General features: G+C 40.7%; 1 protein-coding gene across 1 annotated transcript in view; it reads left to right on the forward strand.

Moving 5' to 3' along the window:
• The first annotated feature begins 583 nt into the window (after nt 1–583).
• pinx1 (PIN2 (TERF1) interacting telomerase inhibitor 1) overlaps nt 584–24,328 on the forward strand; it is a 108,303-nt gene continuing 84,558 nt past the window's right edge. The window contains exons 1-4 of the mRNA XM_059981659.1: nt 584–764; nt 2,421–2,530; nt 13,874–13,966; nt 15,671–15,743. Of these exons, the coding sequence (XP_059837642.1) occupies nt 746–764; nt 2,421–2,530; nt 13,874–13,966; nt 15,671–15,743 (295 nt within the window). The 5' untranslated portion in view covers nt 584–745. The remainder of the gene's footprint in view (nt 765–2,420; nt 2,531–13,873; nt 13,967–15,670; nt 15,744–24,328) is intronic.

The following is a 24,328-nucleotide window of genomic DNA, read 5'->3' on the forward strand; positions in this document are numbered from 1 at the left end:
TTATTTTTAAGAACGAATGCATTACTGAATTAGCCACATTCGTTTGTTGAATTTAACGCACACCTCTTCATTCTACCTTGCCTACGCTGGTCATCGTACCTCTCAATACTACTTCTATTTCCCAGCACTTGGTCCACTCACTGCCTTCAACGTTTTGGTAAAGCGCTCATCCCAATGCTTGTGAAGAACACTTAACCCAACCACCCCCTTCGGCACTGCGTTCCATATGGAAAAAAAAAACACACAAATCCCCTTTAATCTCCTGTCCCTTTCCTTAAATCTACACAATCTTGATTATAGACACCTCTATAGATTTCTCACCATCTACATCCTAACTTTGTATAGCTCAACCAGGCTCCTCCTCAACCTTTTCTACTTTGAAGGAAATCAGACCCCATCATCAGTGTTTTACTTTAACCTTTGATAGAGTATTTTACCTAGAAGCATTATCCTCATTACTTGCCTTGGTGATACAGGTATTAATATTCAAGGCCGCTACCGTTTTCTCTCTGAGGAGTCAGAGCTCCATTTGACCCTCCCCGCCGGAGTCGTGGGCAGGCGCGGACACGGGCGCTCTTCTGCGCAGGCGTGGTAGTTTTTTTTGGCTCCCGCTCGGTGGAGAATTAATTCTGGGTTCGGAGGCCCAGGGCTGTGGATTGAGCTACTTTTTATATAATGGGAAGACTTCTGGCTGCCTTTTGAATCCGTTTAGCTCCGGACGTTAACGACGAGAGGAGTCGGCCGGATGGCGATGCTGGCGGAGCGTAAGTACGGGGCAGCACGTGCGCCGCTGCCGGGTCTCGGCTCGAGCAGCTTCGGGGCAACGGTCCCGTTTCCACCGCCGTCCTGCGCGGGGACTGGCTTTCACCGCAGAGATGCTGCCCCAGTCGCCGAGTTACCCCAACAGGTCTCCCCTTTAGGCTGACTGAGATCCTGCAGCATTTGTAGCTTCCCCACTCGGAGTTACAGGGAACTGATCGGGCGATTTGATCAAGTTAATATGAAATGCTTTGGAATAAAAAGTGAGAGAAACCAGGGTGGTCACCTGACGCAAAGCAAGATCGGTAGAATTAGATGGAGAGAGATTTGAGAGCTGTTTGGATAAACCTGTATGTCCTTTACTCACACTACCAGGTTCAGACCAGTTCATGACATGAAGGAATACCTGAAGATTGCTCCTTGGGTTACCACCATGATGAGCGCCTGCAGAAAAGCCCTAGAGCTGAGATTATTGGTTAGCAGATGACTTTAAAAAAAGGATGGGAGTTGGGAAGTGGTCAAATGTGGATCTTGGTGGCTGAAAGTGGTTGCAAGTGCTTGCTTGTGCTTTCACGGTTACTGTTGAAGACATGTATGTATACTGAGGTTCCAAGTCTTTCTAATTGTTGAACTGTCCACAACAACTGGACTGGTGACTTTTGATTTGATTCTGGTGCCGGACAGTAAGATTACAGAACCAAAGAACGTAGAACAGCACAGTACTGAACCATTTAGCCTACAATGTTTTGCTGATCTTAATGCCAGTTTATACTAAATGTTCTTTCGTATGTGCCTTCATTTCCTTCATATTGTCTATCTAAGGGCCTCTTAAACTCCGCCACACTGCCAGATTTCACTACTCTCCCGGTAACCTACTACTGTAGGCACTTACCACTTTTTGACATTTTTTAAAAACTCTACCATCACATCACTTTTAAGCCTCCCCAGTACAGCCAACCTGAAAAGTATGTCTTCTGATGTGTGACACTTCTACACCCATTTCTATTTCACTTAATCAGTTCAGTTCATTCAGATCATTGATCATTAGCATCTGTTTGTTATCTTTGTTTAATCATGCACTGGGCTATATATCTACAAAGTATTTGAAAAGTCTATTATTTAATGTTACTTTCTTTAAGCAAAATATGAAAGCTTCTCTGTAAACATTTAACTTTTTGGAAAATGAATATTTGAAAATTTAATATTTACTCTTTTCTACAGACACATTAATGCAGATGACAAAAAAAACTGAACATGTGAAACAAAGTTTATATATTTTTAAAAATCCAGGGTGCCTAAGACTTTTGCACACTACTGTATTTGTGAAGATTCATTCCTTTCACCACTATTGTGTGCACTCACTCATGACTTTACCCACTGTCTTTACTGCCTAGGATGACGTTAACTCAATCCACATACTGTCCTGACATGGAAGTTCATACAGTAATAGTTTCTTCATTATCATTGGTCAAAATCTTAGTAGAACAATGCCCTAAACAGCAATGTAGATGTACTTTTACCAGAAGGACTGCAGTGATTTAACTAGACAGCTCACTAACACCCATTCAGGTATTTTTCAAAAGGACTTTGTTGATGTAGTCCACATTTAGTAAATGAATAAAGAAACATAGAATTTCTCGTACCAACTGTTTTCTTTTTAGCCCGTAGGAAGCAGAAGTGGTCTGTGGATCCGAGAAATAACAACTGGAAAAATGATGAATCCAGATTTGGGCTAAAGATGTTGGAGAAAATGGGATGGTCTAAAGGAAAGGTAATTATATTATATCTAAAGGAGAGTGCATGCTCACCCAGGGAAAGTGCACGCGCCACATCGCCTGTTCTTTCCCAGTGTTGTGATCGCTGTGAGGTCACTGTCTGGCTTGCTAGGCAGGAGGCCAGTGCAAATGGCCTTTCCTACACTACTGCGTCCGTAGTGACTCCTTCTCATCGATGCCCCCTGTTTTCCATGAGCTTGCTATGTCATCGCGTGACCGAGTGTCTGGCGGTATAACTGGATGGGTAGGCTGGGCTCATTAGCCTTGGTTGGCAGTCAGCCTAAAAGAAGGACAACTCTGACACCAAACCCGGGCAGGTGGGGCTTGTCATCCTTGTCAGGCCATTCACCTAGGAGAAGGACACTCCTACGTAACTCCTACCACCGAAGGACCTTGCTGCCATTGTCCCAGCTTGCTAGGCTATGGCAGATGAACCTCGGGTGTAAAGGGTGGGCCCAGTACCATGCACACTGCACTTCACCTAAAAAAAAACCATTGCGCAGGCTGAAGGACACGCCCACTTCTACGTAGCTGCTGCGGCCGGGTCTGCCTGTCCCGTATTGGCCTCATCAGCCACCAGCAAGCCTGCAGCAGACGTGGGCTGCCCCCTTCCTAAATCTTTGTTCGTGAAGCCAAGCCATGATGAAACGAGTCAGGTGTGTAAATTATATATGAACAATTATATTTCTCTAAGTCCAAAGAATCTGTGTGTTCAACTTTATCTGTCATATGTATGCCCAATCTCTGTTCTGTGCTGAGTTGGCTAAATCATCTGTGGTAATAGTTGAGTTTGTAGTATTGTGCACTTGAATTCATTGCATGATATAACACAGGAATATAATCCTGTTGTAATCACTGTTTACAAAATAACTCTGCAGAAACATTTTTCATTAAAACAGTTTCATTTTTGAATCCTTAATCCATCATTGCTTCCTTCTTAATTCAGCTACAACTTGATTTGAAATAGTTCTTTTGTGTATTTTTCAGAAATTCCCCAACTTTGTCCCTTACATTGGTAGTTTGTCAGTTTTTAGTAAGATAATTGAAGTTCCTCATTAGAATTTCTTGTATTAGCTTTATTTTGTATTTTGTCAAGTATTTCTAGAGGCTTTGTTTCCACTCAGCAGTGTATTGGCTCCTTTTTCCTTTAAGTCTAAAATCCACATTATTTAAATTAATTATTCCTCTGAAATGCTGCAAAGTATCTTCTCCATTTTGTTCCCTTCTCAATTTTGCCTAATTTTCATGTAGCCAAGAATAGTCTCCATCTATCCTCTACTGCTTTCGCCACTATATCAAACCACTATTTGGCTTATAGTTTTCCAACCATATCTAAAGCATTCTAAGCATTTACATCATACATTCCTGAGTCATGCTGGACTTCTACAGAGTAAACACTAGCCGGAAGAAAATTTAATATTTTCTTCTATTAAATATTAGAAGAAAGCTATTATTTTATATAAGCAAACAGGAGACTTTTGTTTTAACTGCTGTTTTAAAAAGTTGAAACCTGATGTTCCCGGTCCTGTATTTATCCCATATGCTGCCTTCACCCTTTCCACCTGTGTTTCCTCTTTCAAGGTCCCTCTGTTCATTATAACACCTTTGGGCTTCTATCCTTATTTGCTCCTCAAAAATGTATCACTTCACACTTGTCAGGATTACATTCCACCATGCACTGTTCTGTCCAACTTTCCTGTTGGCTTGTATCATGTTTCAGCCTTAGACAATCACCCTTGTTATCTGTAACACCACCAATCTTATTGTGAAAAAATAGCATTCAAAATGAATTATTTTTGTTTAGTATGGAGCTTTTAACTTGCTGGATAATGTAGGGAAAAAGGTCAATATTTTGAAGCTATCTGTAGAGACTGTAATGGGGGGAAGTGTCTGTAAACATTATTTGCAAGTTTCTGTAACTATTAATTGAAATATTTCAGGTGTTTATACAGTACCTACAAAAAGTATTTTCTCCCCTACTCACCCCCTAGAAATTTTCATGTTTTATCAACAGAAAAAGACACTTTCCTGTCATAGTGAAAACAAGTCTACAACTTGGTCTAAATTTATTATAATTATTAAACAATAATTGCATAATTATTCTCCCCCTTCAAGACAGCATTTAGTAGATGCACCTTTGGCAGCAATTACAGCCATGAGTCTGTGTGGATAGGTCTCTATCAGCTTTGCACACCAGGACACTGCAATTTTTCCCTCATTTTTAACAAAACTGCTCAAGCTCTGTCAGATTGCATGGGGATTGTGAGTAAATAACCCCTTTTCAAGTCCAACCGCAAATTGTCAATTTGATTGAGGTCTGTACTCTGACTTGGCCACTCCAGAACATTAACTTTGTTGTTCTTAAGCCATTGCTGTGTAGCTTTGGCTTTATGCTTGGGGTCATTGCCTTGCTGGAAAACAAATCTCCCAAGTTGCAGTTCTCTTGTAGGCAGCATCAGGGTTTCCTCCAAGATTTCCCTTTATTTTACCCTCCACTTTCACAAGCCTTCCAGGGCCTGCTGCTGTGAAGCATCCCCATGACATGATGCAGCCAGCATGTGCAGTTTGTCTTATGCTGATGGCCAAAAGGCTCAATTTTGGTTTCATCAGACCATAGAACCTTCTAGCTGACTTTGGAGTCTCCCACAGGCCTTCTGGCAAACTCTAGCCAACACTTCATGTGAGTTCTTTTTTCCCTCCAACAGTGGCCACTATCCCATAAAGCTGCGACTGGTGAAGCTTCCTCTTCCTCTGGTTGACATTCCAACGTAAAGATGCCTTACTGCAGTGGTTCCCAACCTCCAGGCCGCGAAACATGCAGCAGTGCAGCGGTAGGTGGTATGCACCCAGTGCATCTTTTTAAAAAAAAAGCCGAAATAAACAAGCCAATCGGCAATTGCCTCTGATCTGGGCCGACATTTATGTGCCGGGCGGCACCTAATTAATTAGCTTGTTTATTTCAGCTTTTTTCTTAAAGATGTGCTGCATGCTTCGCAGCCTGGTATTGGTCCGCGGCCTGGAGGTTGGGGACCGCTGCCTTACTGCCACCAACTGGACTGGAGTGTGGTGTAGAGTGTTGGGAAATAAAAATCCCATTAGTTCTTCATCAAGTGAAAACTAAATTACCCCAAAAAGCCCTATGTATTGTCAATAATGAAAGACAATATTGTGAATTGCATAACTTAGTTTTTTAAAACTGTCAACGCCCAAAGGTGGTAATGCAGTTTGCATTTGCTTTTGTTTAACCTTATATGCTTCACATCATAAAGTGTTCAACTGTTTCATAATGATAACAAAACCTACATGCCCTAGTGTTGTTTTTCTTGTCTTACGCCCTTCTCCCATCAATCTAACAGTTTTATGTATTCCGTAAAGCTGTCTCCCCATATGCCATTTTTCCACAGGTCTTGCCATAATCCCCTAATTCTTTGCCCCATCAACCCCTTAGCCTCTGATTTGCTAAGTGGAAGGTCTAGATTCACAGATGAACTTTTAACAGCCTTTTTGTCCAAACGATCAACCCATTCATTCCCCTGAACACCTCTGTGCAGGGACCCATAAGAAGACATGTCGATCAATACTTTGAATATGAAATAAAAATTTTTTAGAGCTTCCAGTGGTAAATCTGACCTACTGCTTGAATGACACATTTTAAGATTGTCAAAACCAAAAAGAATCTGAACAAATTTCCTCCAGTCACTGCAAGCCCAAAATGCCCAACCAGCTCTGCGGTATGTGCTGATTAATGGTTAGTAAGACACTTCTTTATTGTTACTGTAACACAGGCACAAAAAAACAGCCATACTGACATTTCTTGTTAAATGTTCTTTTGATCCATCAGTAAAAATGGTTAACATATTACAATAAATTTCCTTGACATATTGATTCGGAACAAGAAGGCAGCAGGAGAGCACCTAAGGATTTCCAGCAGGAAGACATTTTGAGTTCTCTGGGGAAGAAAGAGGCCAGACTGCGCAGGCACACAGCCAGTTGAGTGCAAACAGTTTTAAAAAAAGGCAGCCATATCCAGCGGGCAGCAGAGTGAGAGGCAGCAGAGTGAAAGGGCTTTGGGCTCCACTGGCTTCAGCGGTAACTGGATGAGGTGAGGCAGTTGTTGATTGCAAAAGGATGTGTGTGAGGCTGGTTTTCTGTGGTCGGTGTCAGATGTGGGAGGTCCTGGAGTCTCCCGGTGTCCCAGCCACATCTGCACCTGGTGCATCAAGATGCAACTCCTAAGGGATCATGTTAGGGAACTGGAGCTGCAGCTCGATGACCTTCATCTGGTCAGGGAGAGTGAGGAGGTGATAGAGAGGAGTTACAGACAGGTGGTCTCTCTGGGGCCATGGGGGACAGACAAGTGGGTCACAGTCAGGAGGGGGGAAGGGGAAGAGTCAGGCACTAGAGGGTACCCCTGTGACTGTACCCCTTGACAATAAGTACTCCTGTTTGAGAACTGTTGGGGGGGAGGGGGGCGGACAGCCTACCTGGGGGAAGCGACAGTGGCTGTGCCTCTGGCACAGAATCTGGCCCTGTGGATCAGATGGGTGCAGAAAAGAAGAGGAGGGCAGTAGTGATAGGGGTCTATAGTCGGGTTCAGACAGGCGATTCTGTGGACGCAGGAAAGAAACATGGATGGTAGTTTGCCTCCTAGGTGCCAGGGTCCGGGATGTTTCTGATCGTGTCCAAGATATCCTGCGGTGGGAGGGAGAACAGCCAGAGGTCGTGGTACATATTGGTACCAATGACATAGGTAGGAAAAGGGAAGAGGTCCTGAAAGAAGACTACAGGGAGTTAGGAAGGAAATTGTAAAGCAGGACCTTAAAGGTAGTAATCTCGGGATTACTGCCTGTGCCACGCGACAGTGAGAATAGGAATAGAATGAGGTGGAGGAGCAATGTGTGGCTGAGGGATTGGAGCAGGGAGCAAGGATTCAGATTTCTGGATCATTGGGACCTCTTTTGGGGCGGGTGTGACCTGTACAAACAGGGCGGGTTGCACTTGAATCCCAGGGGGACCAATATCCTGGCGGGCAGGTTTGATAGAGCTGTTGGGGAGGGTTTAAACTAGTTTGGCAGGGGGGTGGGAATCAGAGTGCAGGGATTAAGGTAGAAGGACAAGGGCATGATGCTAAGAGTTCTGAGTTGATGAGGAAGGACAGGCAGGGGACAGAACGTAATTGCAGCCAGTTAAAGGGGTTGAAATGTGTCTATTTCAATGCTAGGAGTATTGGAAACAAGGAGGATGAACTTAGAGCATGGATTAGTACGTGGAACTATGATGTTGTGGCAGTTACTGAAACTTGGTTGGAGGAAGGGCAGGATTGGATGATGCAGGTCCCGGGGTTCAGGTGTTTTAAAAGGAATAGGATGGGAGGTAGAAAAGGGGGGGCAGTGGCATTGCTGGTCAGGGATAGTATGACGGCTATAGAAAGGGAGGATGCTGCAGAAGGAGTGTCCATGGAGTCAGTCTGGGTGGAAGTCAGAAATAGGAAGGGATCAATCAATGTGTTGGGAGTAGTCTATAGGCCCCCAATTAGCCCTTGGGACACTGAGAAGCAGATAAGCAGGCATATTTTAGAATGGTGCAGGAAATACAGGGTAGTAGTTATGGGTGATTTCAACTTCCCTTGTATTGACTGGCACCTCCTGAGCGCAACTGGATCTAGTTCTGGGTAATGAACCTGGTCAGGTGACAAACCTCTTGGTGGGGGAGCATTTTGGTGAGAGTGACCCCAACTCCCTTAACTTCAGCATAGCTATGGAAAGGGATAAAGTCAGACAAAATGGTAAAGTGCTTAACTGGAGAAGGGCTAACTTTGAAGGGATGAGGCAGGAACTAGCGAGAGTAAATTGGAAACAGATGTTCAAAGGGGAAAGCACAGAAGTAATGTGGGAGAAGTTTAGGGAACACTTGAGCTAGGTTCAGGATAGGTTTGTCCCACTGAGGCAAGGAAAAAATGGTAGGAAAAGGGAGCCATGGCTGACGAAACAGGTGAGGCAACTCGTCAAGAGGAGAAAGGAAGCTTATGTTAGATATAAGAAGCAGGAAGTAGGAGGGGCTTATGAGAAATATAGGGTAGCCAGGAAGGAGCTAAAGAAAGGACTTGGGAGAGCTCGAAGGGGGCATGAGAAGACCTTGGCATGTAGGATTAAGGAGAACCCCAAGGCATTCTATGCGTATGTGAAGAATAGGAGGATGACAAGAATGAAGCTGAGACCGCTAAAGGATAACAAGGGCAACATGTGCCTGGAAGCAGAGGAGGTTGGGGAGGTACTAAATGAATACTTTGCTTCAGTATTCACAAGTGTAAAGGATCTTGATCAGGATGAGGTCAAAGTAGAGTGGGCCTGTGTGCTGGACAATATGGAGATTAAGGAAGAAGAAGTGCTGGATCTTCTTAAAAACATTAAGGGCCGGATATGATACACCCCAGGTTGTTGTGGGAATTGAGAGAAGAGATCGCAGGAGCATTAGCCATGATCTTTGAATCCTCTTTGGCTGCAGGGGAAGTGCCAGAGCACTGGAGAATAGCAACTCTAGTTCCCTTGTTTAAAAAAGGTAATAGGGAGAAACCTGAGAACTATAGACCGGTGAGTCTTACATCCGTGGTATGCAAACTACTGGAAAGGATTCTTAAGGATAGGATCTACGAGCATTTGGAGAAGTGCAGTCTACTCATGGATAGTCAACATGGTTTTGTGAGGGGAAGATCGTGCCTCACGAGCCTGATTGAGTTTTTGAAGAGGTAACAAATTGATGAGGGTAGGGCAGTGCATGTGGTCTACATGGACTTCAGCAAAGCATTTGACAAGGTCCCTCATGAGAGACTCATCCAGAAAGTCATGATGCATGGGATAAGTGGAACCTTGACTGTTTGGATAAAAAAATTAGCTTAAAGGAAGAAAGCAGAGGGTAGTTGTGGAAGGAAAGTATTCTGCCTGGTGGTCAGTGACTAGTGGTGTGCCACAGGGATCTGTCCTGGGACCCCTGCTATTTGTGATTTTTATAAATGACCTGATGTAGAGGCGGAAGGATGGGTGAGTAAGTTTGCAGATGATATGAAGATTGGAGGAGTTGTGGATGGAGCAGTAGGTTGTCGAAGGTACAAGAGGATATAGACAGGCTGCAGAGTTGGGCAGAAAAATGGCAGATGGAGTTTAATCCAGACAAGTGTGAGGTGATGCATTTTGGAAGGACAAACCAGAAGATTGAGTGCAGGATTAATGGTCAGTTACTTAAGAGTGTGGATGAACAAAGGGACCTTGGGGTTCAAATCCATACATCCCTCAAGGTTGCTGCGCAGGTTGATAGGGTAGTTAAGAAGGCCTATGGGATGCTAGGCTTCATTAACGGGAATTGAATTCAAGAGTAGAGAGGTCAAGTTGCAACTCTACAAATCTCTGGTGGGACTGCACTTAAAGTATTGTATTCAATTCTGGTCACCTCATTATAGGAAGGATGTGGAAGCTATGGAGAGGGTGCAGAGGAAAGTTACCAGGATGTTGCCTGGTTTGGAGAACAGGTCATATGAAGCAAGGTTAGCAGAGCTGGGACTTTTCTCTTTGGAGCATAGAAGATTGAGAGGGGACTTAATAGAGGTCTACAAGATTACGAGAGGCATAGATAGGGTGGATAGTCAGTACCTGTTTCCCAGGGCACCAATAGCAAACACCAGAGGGCATATGTACAAAGTTAAGGGAGGAAAGTTTAGGGGAGACATCAGGGGCAAGTTTTTTTTGGTGTTTTTTTTTAAAAACACAGAGGGTTGTGAATGCCTGGAATGACTTGCCAGGGATGGTGGTGGAGGCTAAAACATTAGGGGTATTTAAGATCCTCTTGGACAGGCACATGGATGAAAGAAAAATGGAGGGTTATAGGGTAGTGTGGGTTTAGTACTTTTATTTTAAGGATTATATGGGTCGGCACAACATGGAGGGCTGAAGGGCCTGCACTGTGCTGTAGTGATCTATTGTTCTATGATGAATCAACAGACTCTCAGGCTTATCAGGGATCCTTGGACTTCATTAAATCATGCAACCTAAAATAATCGGGGGAAAAAAACCAAGGTGGGGTTACTGAAAAAGCTACAGTGGGACATATTGTATAATCCAGCAAACTCATTCATAGTGTGATAAGAATCCAGCCACCCAAAACTAAAAGCACTCTTCTTGTGATGTTCCCAACAGTTTTCCAACACACTAAATGGGGTGATCATTCCTCTGCCCCTTCAAATTAATCCAGTATGTTAACAACTTCAGCCTCTGCAACTATAAGGGTAATTACATTTCAACCAGTAAAAAGCTGAAACAGGGGACGACCTTACTGCACCACAACATAGTCCTAAAGCCTGAGCTTGCATCACATCCAGACATTTTAAATCTGAAGGTGAAGCTGATCCATAACCCACACAGCCATGATCAATTTACAGATCTAATTAAATAAATATAAATGGTCAGATTTTTGTGTAGCACCCAAGAGTACCCACATAGACACCCAAGAATATTTACATTTGTCAATTATCTTACTGATATGGTGCTTCCATGTCAGCTTCTTATTCAGCTATATGTCAAGAAGTCTGACCACTAACATTTCTTCAAGAGCTTAACTCTACAATTTCAAATTAAGTGCAGGTCTATTGGTCCTCTTTGTAAAACTTACAACTTGTGGTTCAGCTACTGAAAGCTTAAAAGCCCATCTATTTGCCTACTCTATGACCTTCTTAATCACTAATTGGATCTTAAATACAGTTAAATTGAAATTTCTGCCTCTGATCCATAAAGCTCTTTCATCTGCAAAATGATATTCTTTCATGTCAGAGAGAAAAAATATCGTAATAAATAATAAAGTGCTACAAATACTGCCTTGTGGGGGCCTATTCTCTATCTCATAGAAGCCCCAATATACCCTACCTGCATAGACCATCCAAATTAAAAAAGCAAACAAAATATAGCTTTCCTCTCTCCCCAATTTCCATAATTTAATCAAAAGACCCTCCCTCAATAACATATGCTTTTTCTATATAAAAAAATACTATTACAGCTACTTTACCTGTGCTTTCCTAATATCATTTTCCAGATGTAAAACTGAATCCAGTGTCATACCACCCTGCCAAAATCTGCTCTGTTAAAACACTATCACCTCTTCTATCCCTCCAAAAAATATAATTCAACCACTCTTTTGCCATAATTTCCGTAAGTTTTCACAAATGGGGCATTAGTGATATTGATCCGATGGAAGGTTTACCAGGCTTTAGAATAGGCACTACTATTGCCATTTTCCATGAGAAGGGAAGATAGCCTAAAGTCCAAATAAGATTTAAAAATTTTATTAAGAGTGTTGTTGGCCATGTGTTTAAACATGCAATAACATGTCATCCTTTCCTGGAGCTGCCTTACGTGCACTCTAAACAGCTTTCTTAAATTCACACAAAGAGAACACTATCACTAATACTATCATTGCTACAGCTGACTTCCAACTCATCAGGGTATTCACTTAGAGCCTTATTCCTACATTGTTTAGTCTCTTCATTTAAATTATTTTGATTATGAGTTGAGGAAAACGATTGAGCCAGTAACTGAACCTTCTCTATTTCAGTAACAACTGCATTACCTTCTTTAATCAATACTGGAATGTTAGTAGCCCTGTGAATCCCACCCCTTTTTTTAATCATTCCCCAACCATCTCCAAGTTTAATATCCCTTCCAATATGACCCCCAGTAAAATTTCTTTTGCAACCTTTCCTCATCACAGCCTGTGCCGTTTTATACTTATTAGGTCACTCAGTGAGTGATGCTCCTTAATTTTCCTAAACTCATTATTTCTCTCCCTAATTGCCTCTGCACATTCTCAGTCCACCATGGCACTGATTTTCTCCTATTAATGCCCTTTTGACTAGGATTGACTTCCACCAGTTTGATAAATAATGTGACATAACCTTCTATTGCATAAATCCACATCATCCACAACATTCAGCTCAGACAGATGCTCATCACATAAAACCTCAAACTTCTCCCAATTTGCTTTACCAAAATTCCACCTCCTAAAAGCAGCCTCCTGACCCGTATTCAAATCCAGACCCAAGCTTATAAATATAGGAAAATGATTGCCTCGCCCTCCCCCCGTGTTTCCTCTCCCATGACATCCTTCTCACTCTCCAGCCAGAATGTTTGAAACTAAACTTTAATCTGTAACAGTTTCAGAATGATTATGAACATTAAATCTCGTACCTCTCCTATCATTAAGACACAAAAGATGTGAAATATCTAAAATTTCTTCTACAGTCAAATCATTACTATTACTCTGTGAACAGCTTCACAGTGACATCTGTGTTTAAAATCCTCACACCATACAACCCTTGGTGAGCTAGAACTACATCTGCTTTCCAACAAATCAATCAAAAGCCTTCCACAAGCATTGTAAAAACTTACCACTTTACTGCCCTACTTCCCACATAACACCAGCTATACCCAGATACTTTTCAGCAGCTTTCACAATAATTTTAATTTCCTCAGTACAACTATATGTCAGAGCAGTACAATTTAGTAAGTCTACATCACAAGCGTCATGTTATCAACTAGTAAAGTGTCTTTAGTATGAAGTGGACATATAGCCTCTGATCACATTCTATTTGCTGACTAGTAAAACTTTATCAACATTCAGTTTAACTTTTGTAAGGTCTCTGCAAAAGACACACCTAACTGTACTTTAACCCTGTTGAACTTCAGTTGCCTTCTTAAAGCATTTAGCATCCTCTATAAGCTACACTATGTCCTCATCTGCAATTACATTAAAACTTTATACCTTAATAATCTTCATACTTGTGTTCCCCACCACAGTTACTACATTTTAATTTGCCACGATATGCCTCCATAATACCAATCCCTCTCCAACCCCAAATCAGTCCAGCAGTTGGATCTTCCAGATACAGGTGTATTTTTACTACAATCAATTAAAAGCCTTGACTACACACAGGTGATCTCCATTTAACTAATTATATGACTTCTAAAAGAAATTGGCTGCACCAGTGATGATTCAGTGTGTCATATTAAAGGGGGTGAATCATTATGTGATCAGTTATTCTGTGTTTTATATTTGTAATTAATTTAAATCACTTTGTAGAGATCTGTTTTCACTTTGACATGAAATAATCTTTTTCTATTGATCAGTATTAAAAAGAAGCCGAATTAAATCCACTGTGATTAAATGTTGTGAAACAATAAAACATGAAAACTTCCAAGGGGGGCAGTGGGTGAATACCAAGGAAAACAATTAAAATTAGATGTGGGCTTTTCATACATTTAATTTACAAAAAGTGGCTCATTTTATTTATTTTCTTTTAGGGACTTGGAGCTCATGAACAAGGGGAAACTGAAAACATTAAAGTCCAAATCAAGAACAACAAAGTGGGTTTAGGAGCAACCCAGAATCATGAAGTGAGCTTTCTGATATTACACAAATTTAGTCCAATTATTGAATGCATGAAATTTCTGGTTACCATTAATCGAGAATGAAGTGATACTTAAGTATATAAATATCTTGAATATCTTCTAATCTAAAATGTAGAAAGAAAATCACCTTTTTTTCAACAACTGGTTCTTTTGATATCTGCTATAAAATCACTTTTAATTTGTGAGCGCCAACAGATTCAAATGTTTCACTCAAATTTTCAAGTGATTGGCATCACTTGTATAACTTATAAGTGGTCAGTTATTTTAATAATTTGCCTAAGATTTTAACTCTGGAATTGTGGCTACTTTATATTTGCTGTGGAGAGCATTGAGAGGCTTAAAACATGAAATTTTCATTGATGTAGTTTTGATTTTCTGTCTGGAAAATTATTCACTTGCTTAAAACATAAGTGAAGGTTGCAGTGAGGTTCCAGAAGTATAATTGAGAAAAATAATTTTTCTTTATTGAATAAAATTATTCTGACATAAAAGAAAGATCTATGCTCTGGCTCTAGGATGATGCCTAATGAGAGGTAGCTTTCCTACCCACCTTTCTGCACGTGCTGCATTTCAAAATGGGAGATGCTGAAAGATAAGTTTTCCAGAGTTTTTAGTCAGTCACAAAACATTTCCTTTGAGGTTGACATCAAAAAGAATATTCCCTCAGTAATGGGAACTTCGTCTTTTCTCAGTTAGCATGATGTCATGGCTGCCTGACAGCTGTGAAATCACCAAATTGCTGAGCTGCCAGTATCATGGTATACCTGGAAGCAAAAAGTGCAAATTTTAATTGATTTTTGAAACATTATACAGAATGCTAAATATAATAAGTGTAGGGAACTATGGTTTTCAAGAGATATTTTGTCCCTGGTTAAGAGAAAAAAGGAGGTACATAGAAGTTATGGGCAAGTAGGAACAAATGAGGTTCTTATGGAGTACAAGAAATACCAGAGAACCATAGAACACTACAGCACAGTACAGGCACTTTAGCCCTCCATGTTGTGCTGACCAATATAATCATTAAAAAAAAAAGTACCAAACCCACACTACCCCATTTACTCTATTTTTCATTCATCCACGTGCCCAAACTTTTGCATACATAAAGGCTTTGCATAGATACAGGCTTCAACATGAGACTACAGATGCTGGAATCTAGAGCAAAGAACTGAGCTGCTGGAGGAAGTCAGTGGGTTAGGCATCATCAGTGCAGGGAAATGGACGGTTGACATTCCACTATTCGTTCCTAGTTCCATTGGCTTATAGGTTGACGCTCATCAAGCTACTTGCTATATCTGGTGAGAGTTTTTTTTTCCATTGCCTTTTCAGTTAGTGGCTTTTAGACTCGCATTACTCTGTCAGTTAACTTATGTACACAAATTAATTGTCCTTGCTGCTAGACACAATGTTTCATATATGGGAGTGGAAAAAGCAATGGCAAGTGGCAGCACAGATTCCATGGTGCGCAGGATTGTGCTGTAACTATTCTATCTTTCTATGAATAGTGAAGATTTTGCTTATTGGGTCTAGATATTGATGAAATGTATCAACTAAAATATTCCTTTCTGTTGGTATATTTTTTTAGCTGTGTTTTACTTGATCTTTCTTTATTTCACATTTCTGCTATTATCTATGTGCATTTAACTAATAAATGATAAAAAACATTAACTGTAACCTTTTACTTTTGATTAGGATAACTGGATTGCACATCAAGATGAATTTAATGAGCTCTTATCTAAACTAAATGATTGCCATGGACAGAATGGTAAGTGCTGTAGTGTTTAGTTTGATAGTACTCGTTTCTGTTTAAAATCACTGTGATACAGTTGACGTGATGCCGGCTGATATTTTGCTTTCTGTACTCAGATGCATTTGATTGGAGCTGTTGATAAATCTCCCTAGGCTGTACTCTGTCTTTGTTGTTGCAGTTGCATTGTACTTTCTGTGAGGAAAAATTATTTCTTTAAGATAAAAACTGCTGAATTTGTTTTGCAGTGTTTGTCAGATCATGCTGCAATATTTTGAGACCTCACATCTAACTAACAGTGACCTAAAACTACCACCCATTATTCCCATTCTTTTACTGTTTTGGGTGATAGAATGCAGGATATCTATTTCAGTTGCACCTTTAGTACATATTTTGAAGGCCTACTTCAAAGATGTGAGAAGTCTTTTAAATATTCACAAAATTGGTGAAAGAGAAAGCTTGATGTTGTGCATACTTTATCTCAAACTAATGCATGTGGTTATGGTACAGTGACAATCATGTTGGTGTAAAGTATTTGTCACTAGAGGGTACTGTTGTCTAATTTTTATTGCTTTCTGTGATTAAAACTTCCACAACTTTTAGAAGAATTGCGTCAGGCAAATCTGCGGCATTGTGATACTTTGCTCAAGAAATGTTTTCACATCTAATTCTTGTATTGAAACCTTACTTGAGGATGCAACTGGAGTGCCATTTGTGCAAGTTTCATTGCTGTATTTTCTCAAACTCAAGATTCCTTGCTGTACATAAACTTGATTTATATATACTTAATTATAGTGTGTTTTTATATTTTTGTGTCTAATCTGACTGGATGTCATTGCCTTTTTTTAAGCTTAGTTCACCAAAATCAATTATTATTTTCTAAAAATAAGTTTTTATTTACTTTCTTACTGTCTGCTGTGCTGAAAATTAATAACTTACAGTGCACTTTTAGAAATTTCAACACAATTTGCTTTTGTTGTATTATTTAGTATAATGAGTATGTGATTCCCAGTATCCACCTCTCTCCCTCTGAGCCATACCACCCAGCAAACCCCCAACTCAATCCTAGCCTCATCATGGGACAACTTACAATGAGCAATTAACCTACCAGCTGGCACATCTTTGGACTGTGGAAGGAACCCAGAGCACACAGAGAAAACGCATGCTGGGAGATTGTGGGAACTCCTGACAGGCAGCGGCAGGAATTGAACCCAGGTTACTGGTACTGAAAGTGTTGTGCTAATCACTGTGCCACCATGCTGCCCCAAGTATTAAAACAGTATCTTGTTTTGCTAAGATTGACAGATTGCTCTCTTTTGCCTATTGGAGTGAAAAAAATCTTACACTTTCCTTGTTTGTCAATCATTATAAAATATATATTGTACCTGATTAGTTTGGCATTCTTGAACCTGGAGTCTGGACAGTCACAAATACGTACTTGCTACATACTGTATTTAGAAAAAGACATCCACCAGACTGCATGTTGCCCTGATGGGAATCTGTTGTGAACCTCTGCTTTTTGCTGGATTGGCAGTTTGGTCCGAGACCACCTTCAGAACTGGAAATGAAGGGGGAAAAAGCCAGACTTAGAAGGTGGGGGAAGGGGATGGGATATAAGCTGGAAGGTGACAGGTGAACCTGGGTGAGGGGGATAGTAGGTGGGTGGGGGAGGGGTTTGAAGAGAGAAGCTAGGGAGTGATAGGTGGAAAGATAAAGTACTGAAGAAGGAGGAGTCTGATAGGAGCAGAGAGTGGACCATGGGAGAAAGGGAAGAAAGGGGCATCAGCGGGAGGTGATAGGCGGGTGTCAAAAAGGGAAGGGGAGCCAAAATGTGGAATGGTAAAACAAATGGGGGAGGGGGAAGAAATTAACAGAAGTTTGAGAGAATGTTATATCTGGTGTTTCTCTTCCAACCTGAGAGTGGTCTGATTGTGGCATAAGAGAAGGCCATAGAATTTCATGTGGGAATAAGGATTGGAATTAACATGGTTGGCCACCGAGAGATCCTGCTTGTTCTTTTCCAGCTCCAGCATTGCCAAAGAATTTCAGTATAATCCAGGCAAAACAGCTCAGTTGATTTGTGTTTCATTTGCCATCTAAAACCCTCATTATTGGTGGATTGTGGCTATACCTTATGCACCTATGAAAGGCAGAGACATTACTTACTAATGTTATTTCAAAAGCAGCTTCCAAACCTGTAGCTTTTACTGCCAAGAGGATAAGGTTAAAGGCCATCAATTGCAGGTTCTCCTGTAAGGCACATTAATGTCTTAACTTGAAAACATTGTTGCTGGTTCTAAATCCTGGATCGCCCTACCTAATACCATTGAGAATACCATAAACAGAAGAAACAGACTAACCACCATCACCTCATCAGCATTTAGGGATGGACAACAAATGGCCTTAACAGTGATGCCCATATCTTAAAAATTTCTATTTTTGGATATCCTTACAATTTTGCAATTATCTGCTTAGTGTTGCAACTTCTTAATGATTACTCCAGTATCTATTAACATCAAAAGATAAGTTTATTAGATTCACTCATTTGTACTCCAGCCAGACTTTGAGGAAGAAATGAGCCATGGGGTAAAGAGGTCCCAGGATATGCTGACTGAAATGTAAAGTCCTGGGGAAATCTATTATGATATTCACAGAAAAGTGGAAAATAAGGTGCAACTGGAATTTCCTCCTACAGATTTCATGTAGACAACACTTTGTTTCCTTTTGGATGGAATTGGTTCTCAGAAATAACTATCTGATCCCTTTTCCCTTGTGATACCTGCAATGCAGTTCAATGAAATTAGGGATATCCATGGAATTATTTTTGAATTCATGGAGAAATGTCAATGGTGTTTTCATGTATTGAACAGTATGTGATGTGGTTAAATCATTAATTGTCTGATGTTTGTATTACCACCATAACATTTAGATTTCACCTCCCTTTTGATTATATACCAATTCTTGATGCATTTTAGGTCAATATGACATTAGTCTTTGCTGTGAACTTCATCATGTTCTGACAAGTAGTTTGCATCAACTCGGGTAGATACTGTCACACTTGGGCATTCCATCAGATTATTTTTAACTACAGCCACTGGAAACATTCACAAACTGTTGAAGGCGGCTGTCCCACTATTTCTACTGATTATCTGGCATTTGGGCATTTTGTTAAAATTAGTGCTCCATAGAATTTCAATACTGTATTTTAGTCAATTGTTTGAAATGACTTCAGAATACAGTGCTAACATCACTGGTGATTTTCCTAATAGTTATAAAATAGGTTGTCACTGGTGCACTAATTTTTTTTAGAGGACAGTAGGCTGATTCTCAAAATCTAATGTAGGCATGTCATGCTTTCTTGTCATGCTACTATTGTAGCCTGAAATTTTCAGCCTCTGATGAAATTATTTGCTTCTTTCAAAGTATAAATTTATTACACTTGACACTTTTGTTCTGCAAGAGTAATGCCTTAAACTTGCAGAGGATACTTCTACAACATTTTTTTCCTGCTATTAATAAGGCATAATATGTTAGTATTCTTCACAGATTTTCTCATCAAAAATTAGTCAGGGTGGCAAAGCATTGCAGCTGGTCAAACCATTGCCTTGTAGCCTCAGCAACTGCAATTCAATCTGACCTCCGATACTGTTTGTGTGAACTTTGTACATTCTGCAAGTTTTGCAGGCAGATGGGAGGAGGTGTTTTAAATGGTTCAGCACAGATCAGATGGGCCAAAAGGCCTTTGTGCTGTACTTTTCTATGAGTCCCCATAATTGTGTGGGTTTCCTCTTACACCCCCAAAATGTGTAGATTAGTATGTTTATTGAATAATGTAACTTGGCCTAGTGTGGAAGTGACTAGAATAAAATGCATAAGGGTAGGAATTGATTTTTAGGTTTTGGTATAATATGGTTTTTGTAGTAGCAGTAGTGAGGCTATTAATAACAATTATGGTTAAAGGGTGAGCTAAACAACTTCCTTATCACAAAGATTTAAATGCAGAAATCAGAAAATCATTGTATTTTTCCTACTAATTTAACACCTTGGCTGGATTAATATCATACTTTCACTATTCAATGCAAGATGGATATGATACAAGAAACACTGCTTCTTCATTCAGGGATAGGTGATTTTTAATGCTGTTAAGTATTAATTGCATCAGATAACTTCTCCAGTACTGAATATTTTATTTAATAAGGGCTGGATCTCTTGTGCCGAGTGTTTAATTATTGTTGGAGATTTAGTTTTGCCTTTCTATATTTCATCTCTCTCATAGAGTCATAGAAAAATACAGCACATAAGCAGGCACTTCAGCCCATTAGTTCATGCTGAACCACTTAAACTATTAAACCATTTACCTGCATCTGGACCATAGCCCTCCATACCCCTACCATCCATGTATCTATCCAAACCTCTCTTAAGCATTAAAGTCAAGCTTGCATGCACCACTTTCACTGGCAGCTCGTTCCACACTCTCATGATACTCTGAATAAACAAATTTCCCCTCGTGTTCCCCTTAAACTTTTCACCTTTCACCCTAAACCCATCATTACCTCTAGCTGTAGTCCCACCCAACCTCAGTGGTAAAAGCTTGCTTGCATTTACCCTATCTATACCCCTCATAATTTTGTGTACTTTTATCAAATTTCCCCTCAATCTTCTACATTCCAAGGAATAAAGTCCTAACCTAGTTAATCTTTCCTGATAAGTTGGATCCTCCAGTCTTGGCAGCATTTTTGTAAATTTTATCTGTACTCTTTCAACCTTATTTACATCTTTGCTGTAGGTAGGTGACCAAAACTGCACAGAATACTCCAAATTAGGCCTTACCAATGTCTTGGGCAACTTCAAGATAACATCCCATCTCCTGTACGCAGTACTTTGATTTATGAAGGCCAGTGTGGCACAGGCTTCCTTTATGACCCTATCAATCTGTGCCACCACTTTCAATTAATTATGGACCTGTATTCCCAGATTGCTCTGTTCGGTGCCCTGCCTCTCACCATGCAAGACCTACATTGGTTGGTCCTCCCAGGTGCAACACTACACTTGTCTGTGTTAAATTCCATCAGACATTTTTCAGCTGACCCAGATCCTGATGCAAGCTCTGATAGTCTTCCTCATTTCCACTATTCCTTGAAACTTGGGTGTCATTTGCAAATTTGCTGATCCAGTTTTCATTATTGTAGAGATTATTCATATAGTTGATAAACAATAATGGACCCGACACCAATCCCTGTGGTACTTCACTAGTCAAGGGCCTCAGTTCAGAGAGACAACCATTTTCTACTACTCTCTGGCTTCTCCCACAAAGCCAATGTCTAATTCAATTCACTACCTCTTTCTGAATACCAAGCGACTGAACCTTCTTAACCAACTTTCCATGTGAGACTTTGTGAAGTGCCTTGCTAAAGTCCATGTACACAACTTCCACTGCCTTGCCTTCATCAACTTTTCTGATAACTTCCTCAGGATGTGAGGACCTCTGTCAGTCAGAATATTGTGTCCCAGCTGTCTAGATATGCAAGTCTAAGCAATACAAAATGGAGAGCAAGCTATTGCCCATGTAGCAAGCTCACCCTCTCCATGCATCTGATGTATCCAAAGGACCAGCAGAGACTGCTAGTTTGGTACTCGCAGCATTGGAAGAGTTTCTAGACAGCATTGAACTCAATGTAGGACTGCCTTAGGGACTCCAGCCTTGTATTTTCCCTCTGAGTTTACTCCTGAAGCCTTCCCCGTGAGTGGGTATCTCTGGGGTTTGAGATGAGGATTTTCCTTCTTCTAGATGAGCCAGGAGCAGGACTTGGTTGTCAGAGGCTATTTGAGGTGCACACCATTGGGAGCATTTAATAGGTAGTGGAAGCTTGACCCCATTACACCCCTGCCTGTGACAAGGAACCAAACAGATAGCTTAAACACAACCTAGCATGCACGAAGCTATTCTAACTATCCCTAATCATCCCATGTCTATCCAAATACTCATGTATCTGGTCCCTTGGAATAGTTTTCAATAACCTTCGCACTACTGATGTCAGGCTGACCGGCCTATAACTTCCTGGTTTACTTTTAGATCCTTCCTTAACTGGTGGAACAACATTAGGTATCCTCTGATACCTCACTTGTCCCCAAGTATGATTTAAATATCTCCATTAGGGTCCCTGTGATTTCTGCTGTAGCCCTTTGCAGTGCCCAAGGGAGCACCTTGTCAGGCCCTGGAGATATATCCACCCTAATTTGCCTCAAAACAGAAAATGCCTCCTCCTCTAATCTGTATAGAGTCCATGATCTCACTGTTGCTTTACCTCACTTCTGCAGACTCTATGTCCATCTCCCAAGTAAATACAGATGCAAAAAATCCATTCAAGATCTCCCCCCCCCCCACACCCCCATTTCTTTTGGCTCCGTTCAGAGATTACTATTCTGATCTTCCAGAGGAAAAATTTTGTCCCTTGCAGTCCTTTTGTTCTTACTATATCTGTAGATTCCCTTTGGTTTCTCCTTCACCTTGTCTGCTAGGGCAACCTCATGCCCTCTTGATTTCTTTCTTAAGTGCCCTCTTGCATTTCTTACACTCCATAAGTACCTCAGTTGTTCCCACCTGCCTATACCTGCCCTTTTTTTTTTTAACCAGGGCCTCAATATCTCTTGAAAACTAAGGTTCCCTAGACTTGTTATATTAACATTTTATTCTTACAGGCACATATAAACACTGTATTGTCAAAATAACATTTCTGAAGACTACACAAGTGAATCTGCAGATGCTGGAAGTAAAAACACAAAATGCTGGCAGAACTCAGCAGGCCAGACAGCATCTATGGGAGGAGGTAGTGACAATGTTTCGGGCCGAAACCCTTCATCAGGAGTGAATATTTCTGAAGGCTTCCCATTTACCAAGTATACTTTTGCCAGGAAACAGCCTGTCCCAATCCACACTTGCCAGATCATTTCTGATACCATCAGAAGTGGCCTTTCTCCAATTTTGAATCTCAACCCATGAACCAGACCTATCTTTTTTCCATATTTAATTTGAAACTAATGGCATTATGATCACTTGATACAGTGTTCCCCTGTACAAACTTATGTAATCTGCCCTGTCTCATTCCCTAATAGCGCATCACGTACAGCACACTCTTTCATTGGGTCTTCTGTGTACTGATTAATGAAACTTTGCTGAAAACATTTGACAAGCTGTTTCCCATCTGGTCCTTTCACAGAATGGGAGTCCCAGTTAATATGTAGAAAGTTAAAATCACCTACTATCACTGTCTTGTGTTTCTTGCAACAATCTGTGATCTCTCCACTAATTTGTTCTTCTAAATCCTGTGGACTGTTGGGTGATCTATAATATAGCCCCATTAATATGGTCATATCTTTCTTATTCCTCAGTTCCATTTATAAAAGCTCACTAGACAAGTTTTCCAGTGTGTCCTGACCTAGCACTGCCATGACATTTTCCCTGACCAGTAACGCCACCCCTCTCCCTTTAATCCCTCCCACTCTGTCACGTCTAATAACAGAACCCTGGAATATTGAGCTACCAGTCGTGCCCCTCCTGCAACCAAGTCTCACTAATGGCTACAGTATCATAATTCTAGGTGTTGATCCATGCCCTGAGACTATCTGCCTTTCCTACAATACCTCTTGCTTTGAAATACATGAGCGAGTAATCATTGGAGGATCTGAGGTGGAGAGGGTTAGTAGCTTTCAATTCCTGAGTGTCACTATCTCAGAGGACCTGTCCTGGACCCATCATATAAATATAACTGCAAAGAAAGCATGACAGCGCCTCTTCTTCCTCGGGAGTCTGCAGAGATTCAGCATGTCATCAAAAACCTTAGCAAACTTCTATGGATGTGTGCTGAAAAATGTGCTGACTGGCTGAATAACTGCCTGGTATGGGAACACCAATGCCTTTGAGCAGAAAATCCTACAAAAATTAGTGGATTTGGCCCAATACATCATAGGTAAAACCGTCCCAACCCTTGAGCATATCTACATGAAATGCTGTCATAGTAAAACAGCATCCATTATCAAAGATCCTTGGTACCCAGGCTGTGCTCTTTTCTCGCTACTGCCGTCCAGTAGAAAGTACAAGTGCCTCCGGGCTCGCATCACCAGGTTCAAGAACTCCTCAGCCATCAGGCTCATGACTGAAAGGGGATAACTACGCTCATTTAAGGACTCATATCTTGTTATTTATTGTTATTTATTTATATCTGCCTTTGCACAGTTTTTCATTGATCCTGTTTACAGTTACTATTCTATAGATTTGCTAAGTATGCTCACTGAAAAAGAACCTCAGGGTTGTATGTGGTGACATCTATGTACTCTGATAATAAAATTTGCTTTGAACTCGTAACATTAGTAGCTTGATGCTCAACCTTTTGATTCCTGACTTTGAGGCCTTAACGACGTCTTTTTCAACAACCTCTCCCCTATCTGTTCTGGTACTTGGGCTCTGTCATCTCATTTGTTTCCTTTCATGTTTTCTATGCATTATTTGACATTATGGTGAATATTTCATTTTTATTAAAAGGCAAAATCTTTACTTGTAATTTAAAAATTGTAAAATATCTGAAGGTACTTAACATTTCTGATGG

Source organism: Hypanus sabinus, chromosome 10, assembly GCF_030144855.1.
Source record: "Hypanus sabinus isolate sHypSab1 chromosome 10, sHypSab1.hap1, whole genome shotgun sequence".
In the NCBI taxonomy this organism is placed as follows: Eukaryota; Metazoa; Chordata; class Chondrichthyes; order Myliobatiformes; family Dasyatidae; genus Hypanus; species Hypanus sabinus.